This window comes from Leptonychotes weddellii, chromosome 4, assembly GCF_054177405.1.
Source record: "Leptonychotes weddellii isolate Sample4059 chromosome 4, ASM5417740v2, whole genome shotgun sequence".
NCBI lineage: Eukaryota > Metazoa > Chordata > Mammalia > Carnivora > Phocidae > Leptonychotes > Leptonychotes weddellii.
In genome coordinates this window covers 50478199-50489340 of record NC_138372.1, presented here as the reverse complement: position 1 = coordinate 50489340, position 11142 = coordinate 50478199, and the positions used below count along the sequence as shown (strand labels likewise).

Genomic DNA, 11142 nt, shown 5'->3' with positions numbered 1-11142 from the left:
CTTAGTGTATACAAAGCAATAGACTAATTTTTCTGTTCAGGGAATTTGTAATTTAGCTGGGAAGATTCATTTATTCATAAACAAATGTATGGTTGATACCTGTCAAACATTGTTTAAGGCATGGGGATAGAGCTGCTCTCAGAACTGACCAAAACCCTTGCCCTTCATGGAGTTTTCCTTCTAGTAGGGGAGACAAAAAAATGAATGAAGATAAATGAGTGAAGTATTTGCTGGTAATCAATGATAACTGTGATGATCAATGGAGAAAAATAAAGCAAGGAAGGGGAATAAAGAGTATCACAGGGGGTGGGGACACTTACTGAGAAGGTTACATTTTCTGTAAATACCTAAAAAATGGAGGGAATGAACCACATCGATTTCTGGAGGGAAGAGCAAGTGAAAAGAGCCTGAAGTAGGAGTGTGCCTGGTGTTCAGGGAACGGGTGAGGCCAGTGTGGTGGGAGTAGCATGGATGAGATGAGATGGGGCCATATAGGTAATGGGGTGGGGTGATAGATTGGGGACTACTTTTAAGAGACGGTGAGATATTGGAGGATTTTGTATAAAGGAGTGACATGATCTGATTTAGTTTTAACAGGATTCCTTTGCCCACCACTGTGTTGAGGTTAGGGGCAAGGAGGAGGGAAAGAGTGAAATGATTATGTTAACAGGAATGGCTTTGATTCGTGTAGGAGTCATAAAGCATTTATTATGACATTAGGCGTGTATATGGCCTTAATAACGACAATGATGAGGTACTTCTCTACATTCTCTTGAGAGCTTTCCACAGCTGTCATCACACAAGTGTCACAAAATACTGTTCAGCCTGGTACCTGTCATAAGGCTGTGGTGTCTGCTTAGGGGACTGCATAGAGGAAAGGCTCCATAGGTGAGGCCTTGAGCAGTAGGTAGGATTTGAGGAGGTGGAAAATAGAAGGGGGTATTCCAGCCATTGAGTACTGCCTGAGCAAAAGCAAGGAGCCAGACGTGCAGATGTTGGATAGGAGACTGGGAGGATGGGCAGCAGGTACTCCGGAATGGCTGGAGTAAGGGATTTCACAAGAGTAGTGCTGGAAAAGTAGACCGGCCCCCGAGTGTGAGGTGCCTCGAGTGTCTCCTAACACAGGAAGGAGGAATATACCCCACTCGGAAGACATGGTGAGAGTTTCTGCTAAACTGCAGGTAATAGAGGTGAGGCCAAGGCTTGCTCACTCAGTACAATTAGGGCCTCTGTGGGATGACCAAAGATAAGAGGCCTTACTATCCCTGGGACTCCTTGAGTTCTGGGTGAATGGGTGTGCAGCCATGAAGATGAGAAAAAGCAGCAATTGGCAAAACCTGTTTCTTCTTTTTGCTTTTTGGCAGAATTAGTTCCTGGTGTGCCGTGGCATTTTGCTTTTATCCATATTGGATGTCTACTGTATGCTAATTAACCTTTTGAACTGATCTATTGTCCTATTATATAATTTAAGTATAAAATTTAAATTATAAAATTAACATATAATTTTGTATAGCCTCTTGTTATATAAATAAATAAAATAATGTAATTCTCCCTTCAGTCCTCTAAGAGTGGTATTCTAATGGCCATTTCCCAGATGGGCTCATTTCACAGAGCCGAGGCTCTGAGAGGTTAAGTAACGTGTCCCCCATCCTAGAGCTTTGTGAATATATCAGAGTCAACAGTCAGCCCTGTTCACCTCTGCTTCTCTGTTCAGACTGGAAAGCTCTGGAAGGTGATATGTACAGAGGCAACACGGCTCTGCTTTATTTGGCTTGTGAGAAGGAGGAAAGAAGGCTCCCAGCAGCTGCTGTGTGGAGAGTAAAGGTGGGGTGTAGGAAGAATGTACCCAGAGGTCCAGTTGCCATTATTTGGCAGGAATTACTGTATGTTAGGAAATAGCAATAAAAGTCACACTGCCCTGGGTCACAGGTTTTGGTATAGACTGACATGTTTTACATGTGGTATACAGAAGGCAGAGTCTGGTCTGAGAGGCAGAGCTGCGCGGCCAGACACATGAGCAGACGTGTCCGCACGAGGGGAGATGGAGACAACCTGGACCTGAGGACTCTCGCTCCCTGAGCATGGAGTTGCCGTATGGAAGGCATTTCTAGCATCTGTTTGTAGCATGGATATCTAAGTGAGGCTGGGAAATATGTGTGTGGCTGTAGGTGTAGGAGAAGTAGATCGGGTCTGCCTGGCTTGGGAAGATGAGAAATGGTCAGAGCAGGTGAAGCGGCCCAGTCTTGCAGCATTCTAACTAGACCCCTGTCTGTGGCGCACAGGATCCTGGTCTTCCTCTACTGTTCAGCTCCTGGCTGTGTCTGTCACGGCAGGGTCAGTGAATTAACAGTTGGTGGTCTTTGATCTGAATATGAGGCAGGTGGAAAATTGCTTGAGATTTTAAAAAATGAATATTTAGGATGGTCAAATATATAAATAACAAGCCCAGAATATCAGAAGTCACCATCTTTAATGTGAATATTTACGGAACCAATAGATGGAGAAGTTTTTTTGTTTGAAGTCATAGAAGATCCTAATTCCGAACCATTTGGTAGTGATGTGTAAAGGTTCATATAGCAACCCCCCCACCGCCCACCACCACCACGCACCCCTGCTCCAATCTGGGCTTTTCCCTTTCTTTTCTCCACCCTCCTCTTCCCCTCCTTGAAGCTTGCCCACATGCCCAAAGCTGCTTGGAAGCAATTTAGACTCCCTTCCAAAGCATCAATTCACCACTGCTCGGCACACAGGATCCTTGTGGATGGATACTCAGTTCTCTTCAGGCGATTTGGAAATGACCATTTCTGAAAACGTAAATATTTGATAATAAAGTCAGGAATAAAGAGATGAAAAATCTTTTGTTATTGCCTCATGTTGGAACTTGTACGAATTTGAAAAGTCTGCTGTTTCATCTCCCGAGTTTAGAACAGCAGTCTCTGTGTTCTGGTTATTCAGACAACTTCATGGCAACAGAGCGCCCTCCTTTGGCATGAGGTTACATCTCCAAATTATACCACCCTACTTTTGTTAACAGTGCATCCCCCTCTAGTCTGTGAGTAGCAGGGCTGACAGGGAAGGGAGGGGAGGGAATATATATTTCCTGATTGTTTACCATGTGCCAGGATTAGGGCCTGGCTTCTTTATGCATGTGATCTCATTTATAGAGAGTATTATTCTCATTTTATTAATACAGAAATAGAATCTCGGAGAAATTAATAAATTTGCCAAGGGTCACAGAGCTAGCAGTATTATTTAATCAAGATTTGAACAAGACCTAACTCCACAAAGTCCATGTTTTTTCATTACGCTAACTATGCTAGGGATGTATAGGGTCCAGGATCATCATAAGGATGAGGCCTAGAAGAAATTCCAGGGTATTCTTTGTTTTCTTCAGTCCTACACTGCTCCATTATTTCTCTCCAAGTGAAATCAACTTAATATAAACATCAGAGATTGTCTTGACAGGAAAAATAAAGAAAGCATTGTTTAAGGTTGTTGTGGGAGGAGGACCCTAGAGGATAGCATGAAAGAAAGAAAGGAGCAATCCTACTTGGTGTGTGGAGGGGGTGGGGTTAGAGGCGAAGGGAACTTCGTCCTGTAGATGTACGTGTGAACCTCAAAGAAGGTTGAGATTCTGTCAGGGAGGCTCCAGTAAGCCATCTCCTTGGGTCCTAGCCCAGCTCCCCGGGAAGTCATCGACTTGATGCACTAGAAAACCAGAAGAGTTTCTAGAAGAGTCTGAGAGATCACATTCTCTACAAAGAAAGAAAAGAAAGAAAAAGAAATGGAAAAAAATGACCAGATGAAGGAAAAGAAGCTTATGAAACTGGCACCGAGACTGGGTCCATGAGGCTGCTGTCTTTGGGCCGGCGCAGATGTTTATTGTACTGCTGCGTAGGGTCAGGCCAGTGCAGAGGACCTGGTAGGGCTAAGAGTAAGGCCTTAGACATTTGTAGGCGGATGGGAACAAAATAAGGACCAGCATCTCTTCTATCAAGTGGAGCAGGGGGTCATAAGGAAGGAAGCTGTTTCAGTGGAGATGATAGGGTTGACATGGGTTTTATTCTGATCCATTATTAGGATGTTTTGTGACCCTGAGCAAGTTATCTTAGGACTCTGGAACTCAGTTTCTTTATCTTCAAAATGAGCACCTTGCCAGGGATACTGTACTCTGCAGGAATCTTGCAGTGGCAGATGTATGATAAATGCTTGACATGTAGTAGACTTTAGCAAACGGTCACAATTTGTTGATTAAGTGCTGTGACTGCCTGATTCTGCTTCCTTATTTGCAGGAGCAAGGCATCTCTTACCCTGCTGTAGCTGGTATGGGGCTGGAATCCCAAAGCCTAGAGGAGAATAGAACTAAAGTCTTCTTTATTTTTTTTAAGATTTTATTTATTTGAGGGAGATACAGATAGTGAGAGAGAAAGAGCAGGAGTGGGGAGGAGAGGGAGAAGCATGCTCCCTGCTGAGCAGGGAGCCCGATGTGGGACTCGATCCCAGGACCCTGGGATCACAACCCAAGCCGAAGGCAGATGCTCAACTGACTGAGCCATGCAGGCGCCCCAAGAAGAGAACTAATTTCAAATAAGGTGCAAGTTCATGAGTCAAGTGGATAGGCAAAAGGTGGGGGGCCAAATCCAGGAGGAGGAACATCTGAAAGCAGAGTCTGGGCCAAGATGCCACGTGGAGACCCAGGAGAGTCACAGGTGTCAGGCTTAGCAGAAGAGCAGGTCAGAAGAGTCTCGAGTGTCTCTGTGAGCTCCCCCAGCTTACTTTCAGTTAGTTAATGGGGCAGGGGGCTGTGTATCCCATGTGGGTTTGAGGCCGCCACAGAGAATAGACAAGTGTAATCACTGTCCCTCACGTGCGCCTTCCCTCACGGTGGTCAGTGTGGTGGACGAGTGAGGGGTACCAGAAAGCAACTCAGAGGCTGAGGGCTCAGGTGATAGGTTCTCCACTGTGCACTTGATTCTGGTCAGAGAGAAACTAGCTCTGAATCCCCCAGGGTCTGCATGTTTACTTACTAATTGGGATGTTTTTTATTCTTATTAAAAGTTACATTTCTTTGTCTTGAATGATTTTTTAAAATACAGAAAATAGAAATAAAAAAAGAAATCACCTGTGATCTCACCATCTAGATGTAACCACCATTAATATTCTTGTGTTCTCTCTAGACTTTATTCTGATGCATATCAATGTACATATTCATGTTTAATAATGGGATTAGACAATACTTCATGTTTTGTGAGATTTTTTCATTTAAGATGTCATTGCTGTTTTTGTTTTATATTACGAGATCCATCATATTCTCGTGTATGAATTTATGTAATTCCCTCTTGGGACATTTACGCTTTATCTGATTTTCTGCTATTACAAATTTTGTGGTAAACTCTTCCTTGGTAAGTCTAGGAAGATGTACACAATTCTTCCATGAAGTAGATAGCTTGGTCAAAGGATAAGCAGAATTCAGAGGTTTTTTACTTCAGCAAATGGTATTCCAGAAGGGTGGTATAAAATTGGCACACCTGCCAGCAGGTGTGTACAAACATTCATTTCCCCAGAGCATCGGCAATAGTGCACGATACCATGATGAGGTATCTTTAGTTTGGTAGCTGGAAACACTACATGTGTTTTAATTTTACATGCTGTTGATTTATGACGGTAACTCCAGCCCTCAACACTGGTCTCCCATACATTCGCCATTCCTTCCTTCTTTCCTCCCTGATGGTGGTTTTCTGTTTTTGCAGCATTGCTGGGAGCCTGGTGTATTCCTACATCACTTTCTCTGAAGAGCAGCTGAGCAAACAGTCAGAGACCAGTAACAAGCTGGACATTAAGGGGAAAGGAGCAGTATGACCAGAGGATTGCTTCGACGACGTAGGCCCAAGTTTTTGATCAACTGAGAACACTGGCAGTTCTTACACAGACACTGAGGGGTGTCCTGATTATGGAGAAAATAACCATTCCTTGCACTTGTACAATCTGAGGATTGATTGCTGCCTTTTAAAATTTTATGAGAGAAACTTATAATTGACTCTATTTTAAATATGCCGTTGGAATTAATTTATATCAAACTGGAAAATGTACCAGGCTTTTTAATTTATTTCTTTTATGCCGACAGTGAAACATCGGTGTTTTGAAAATATTTTATCCCATAGTTTGATATCCAGGTGTCCCTTAGAAGCTGCATATATACAGTGCTCCAGCTGGAGCCTCCTCATTCAAATTGTTGCTGCATATAGAGGGAGGTTAGCCTTCCTTCTGCTGGAAATGCAGCCAAGTATCTAAAATTTCTCCTTTTTAAATTTTATTTCTTAACAATTGCATTTTCTTCATAAGGATATTATGACTGCATTTGCTAAAGATGACAGCTTTGGCACTACAAAACTATGTGGGCTTTGAAGTTGTATTGGTTTCCATGTTGGCTTCCCTGAGAACCCCTGGGATGGGCACAGTGCATCCCTTGAAATTATGCTATTCCCTCTTTGTTGTGTAGGATGGCGATAATGAAGGGATGGAGAAAGTAGGCCTCTTACTCATTTATTCATCTATAGGATTCATTCAGCTCAAATGTACTGGGTATGTAATATGTACCTGGCATTATGCTAAGTGCTGGGAGTACAGAGATGTTTTTGGAGGTAGTGAAATGATCTCACTCCTGCTGTTGTGACCGAGGGTTAAGAAAGAAACTTAACTTGATGATCCATTCAAAAGAAGTTCTGAACAAGTCACAGAAATTTTTTTCAGCTCTTAGAAACTGCAAGTCTATAAATGGGCTTGGAAGCACCTGCCCTTACCTACCCCACAGTGGTGAAACCAGATGCTACAACATGAGATGACATGCATGTGAAGAGCTGCATTTTATTTATTTAACAGTTTTTTTGTTTTAATTTTTTTTTTTTTTAACTCTGTACCCAATGTGGGGCTTGAACTCATGACCCCAAGATCAAGAGTTGTATGGAGAGCTGCATTTTGTAAACCATGCAGCTCAGCCCTTCTTCCCTGAGGGAGAATGGCAGGCCAGCAAGGTGGCCACCATCTCTTTCCTGTGCTTCCCTCCTCTGGGTTTAGTTGCTATTCTTTTCACTCCTCTTTGAATTAACAAAACTAGGCCTTACATTCCTGCATGTATTGGTTTGAGGGGAAAGCCTGTTTAGATGTTTCTGTATTGTCAAGGCTTGGTCTTTGTCTGGGTGTCAGCATTAGAGCTTAAAGGGCATGAGCGTAGCCGTCTCCTCTGGATACTCTCACCCACATCCTGTGTCCCTTGGGCATGTCAGCTTCTCTCAAGACTTCTGTTACATCCTGGGAGAGCAGCTGTGGATGGGCATTGCCTGAATTGCCTCTCTGGGCAGGAAGGGGCTTCCCTCACGCACAGCGCTGTGAGCTGGCACAGAGACATCCCCCAACTTTGGGTCTGAGTGTTTGCACAGGCTGGTTGTGCAGTCAGTGCAGAAGAGGCTGGGTACTTTGGCACTGGTACACACTAACTTCTCTTTCACTGGGTTTGGAATCCACAGGGCTCTGTTGATCCAAACAATTAGCATTTTGGTGGCTTAACAGGAGACCTGGAAGGTTTTGATTTTTTTATTTTTAAAAAATTATATTGTCATTTTCATATTCGTGTGTTTCCTGTATTTGGATTTGTCTTTACTAAAGCCTGACCAGTGGTATTGGGTCCCTAGAATTAGCCTCATGGCCAACTTCCAAGCTAAAAGCTCCCAAGGCTCCCTTTTTTTAGGGTCATCTGATCTAACAAAATTCTGGGGGCGGGGTGCATAGGACATTTTCTTGTCAGATGGTTTTTCTTGTCTGTTTTACCAATAAGAAAACAAGACTGAGGGAGTAGGTGACTTGCTAAGAAGTAAAAATTCATGTTTCTCCTGTTGAACCGTTCTGCCATTAACTGCCCTTTTCCTTTGAGAATGAGGAAATGGGGGTGCCAGCTGAGTTAGCTTGAGCTCTTTCAAGGAGGCAAGTGCTTGGTTGAATGTGGAGTCAGAGAGGAATAGGCTTTGCAAATTAGGGACAGTGGTGCCAGAGCTTCTATCTAGCTTCCAGGCTGGCCTCAGTTGATATGAACTCTGCCTGTGAATGTTGCCTGCCACTGCCTCGTTTTTTGTGAGAGTTAATTTTAGTGGTTCTGTTCCTCCTCCTACCAAGCCACATGGAGGGAACTCTGACTTTAGAAATAATTTTAGTTGTAGAATTTCTCATTATGAAAGGCCTTTGGATGTGTCTAGAGCTATTAGGCTAGAACCCCAGCAGGGGTTGAACTGCTTTTTGGGGGTCAGGTTCCTTGAAGATCTGTGATCTAGTCTCTAGGTTTGAGAAAATCATGTGTAATTACAGCCTCACTAAATGCACATGACCTTAGACCCCCTGCCCCCTCCCCGGGCTAAACTTGCTGACTGGTCAGAAGCAGCAGAGCAAGTGAAGCTGCTGCCCTGCCGGGTTCTGATTCCTAGATGCCCCTTTTGACTTCCACCAACATGTCAAGATAAGAGAAAGCAGCCTGGGGAAGTTAGAGACTGAATAGACTGGCCAACCATTTTTGGAGTTTCTCAGTTACGTGCAGGCTTGGCTCTAGTGAACTAGAACTTTACCTGGTGCTCTAACATCACCCAGAATGTCTGGATTTTGCCCCAAGGTTGATATTTTACAAGGCAAAAACTCCATGACCTACTAACTACCTCCTGGGAGAAAAAGAGGCAGCTTTATAGTTAAATCCTTAATTTGCCCTTTGAGACAGATGAGCTGTGATGAGAATTTTGAAAACCAAATTCCGTCTAGTGGCTCCTCTTCTTGAGTTAATGACAACAAAGTCCTCTTTGGCCATTCTGCTTTTTATTTCATGCCAGATTGATTCAGATAACCCTGGTTGACCAGACTGCATTTTGCCAACGTGTCAGGTGATTTTTAATTGCTTCATATGGCTATTGGCTTTATAAGTCAGTTAACTTGCATGTTGATTTAAAAAAACATGGCATCTGCAAGTTTTCTATAGTCGTGTCATATCAAGAATCCATGGAAAGTTCGGGTCAGTAACGCTGAAACAGGTTCTTCACGGAAAGACTAGTAGAGTTTCATATTTGACTGGTTTGGAATAGTGCTTAGGATTTTGGACCTGCTTTTGTTATTGTAGTCTTATCAGTGAACAGAGATTTATTGAGCATCTTTTTTATGCCAAGCTCTGTGGAAACCATCATGAATAGGACAGTTCTTGCTCTCAAGGAATGTGTAATTCTTTAGCCAGACCCATAAGAAGAGAAAGGAAATGAAAGGAGTCAGTGATTTGTAAGTAAGAGCTGTTGGCAGTTACCGTAGATTAGGGGTGCCCCGCCCACACATAGAGCTGAAGCATTTTTTTAATCTAAAAGGACTTTGACAACTCCTGCTACTCTTCCAGCTCAGAGAGAAGTGCCAGGCTATTAGAATTGTGTGGCTAGCCTGGGTTCCCCCTCCCTCTGTTTCACATATTCTTTCTTCCCCATAACTGTGTCATCCAGGAGTCACCCCTTCTCCTCGGTTTCAGTTACCCGTGGTCAACCAAAGTCTGGAAGCAGATGCTCCTCCTTCTGACATATCCTCAGAAGGTCAGTAGTAGCTTCACGCTACCTCACGTTGCCTGCATCATTCTCCTCGCTTCATCTCATCACATAGACATTTTATCACCTTATATCATCACAGGGGTGAGTGCAGTCCAATAAGATACTTTGAGAGATGCCACATTCATGTAACTTTTATTACAGTATATTGTAATTTTTCTATTTTATTGTTGGTTGTTAATCCCTTACTGTGCCTAATTTATAAATTAAACTTTATCATATGTGTGTATAGGACAAAAGCACACATAGGGTTCGGTACTGTCTGTGGCTTCAGGCGTCCACTAGGGATCTTGGAACACATCCCCTGTGGATGAGGGGGGGCTTCCACATCGGCTCCTCCTTAGGAACGAGGCTGTAATTGATGTTTCCTTCCTCAAGGGAAAAACTATAATATTCACAATAAATGAGATAATGGATGTGAAACCACTTCAGCACGATGCCTTGTACATATAAGGCACCCGGCAAGTGTATAGCCATACAAGTATTTTGTATGAAGAGCACGTACCATCATAATTTCATGGTGAGGCTGTAGGCAAACTAGATACTTCATCTCTGCTCCTTAAAATGCTAGAGGCCTGGGCAGTGGGTATGTTTCTTGAAAAACGTGACCCTGTACTTCGTTGCCTCTGGAATGTTTAAATAACTGTCTTTAAAAAAAAAAAAATGCCTACTGGATATAATTGTGGCCATTATGTGATGCAGGTCATTCCACCTGTTTTTAAAAAAGAACAAAGATACTTATATTTTGGTGGTGAATTTCAAAAGAGAAAAAGTGATTTTCTATCTTCACCTCAGAATGGTGATGCTGGTTACGCTTTCCCAGTTTGTCTCCTTAAGGTGTAGCTCTTCTACAGGTTCCGCAGGCCAGACACTCCTTCTTCCCTTTTCCAAGTGAAACACATTGGCTCTGTGGCTTCTCTGGTGCCATCACTGTGTTCTGAGCTTGTCTGCTAAGTCCTATAGGAGGGCGCCACTTCACGATGGTAAGAAAAGATATTCGGGTTTTTTTAAGCTTTCTTTTTTGCATTTTTAAAAAGAAATCTGCTGGTTAGATTTATTGTCTCACAAAAATGTTTTTAGAGATTATTTTTTTTCATGCTGATGATCAACTAATTTTTGTCTACAATTGTTGGCCTATCACAGTATTTTTTCAGTACAGATCCTATTTACGAAATGACCATTTTAGTGTTTTTAAAAGGTACTAAGGATTGAGATATGTAAATCAGGTGACATAAATATGAAAATTATGTGCCTAAATATTTTTGTAAACGTGTCAAATAAATACTTTTTCCTGAACACATGTATTAAAATTCCTTTCTAAGTGCATACAAAGAGCTGTAAGTCTGCCCACATTTAAGAGGATGGCATCCAGTTAGTTGATTGAAACCCTGTTATAAACAGTTTGCCACCATGATACTGTGATTTATAATAGAAATTTATATTTGATCTTTGTCCCTGTTCCTGGCACATAGCTCCTGAAGTTCTTGTACATTATAACAAAAGATACTCCTATAGCTGATATCTATTTTTG

The 11142-nt window shown here is 42.6% G+C and overlaps 1 protein-coding gene across 1 annotated transcript in view; it reads left to right on the top strand.

Annotated features, from left to right (window-relative positions):
- SLC35D1 (solute carrier family 35 member D1) overlaps positions 1–10907 on the top strand; it is a 47560-nt gene extending 36653 nt beyond the window's left edge. The window contains exon 11 of the mRNA XM_081817084.1: positions 5751–10907. Coding sequence (XP_081673210.1) covers positions 5751–5859 — 109 coding nt within the window. The 3' untranslated portion in view covers positions 5860–10907. The remainder of the gene's footprint in view (positions 1–5750) is intronic.
- Positions 10908–11142: the final 235 nt, after the last annotated feature.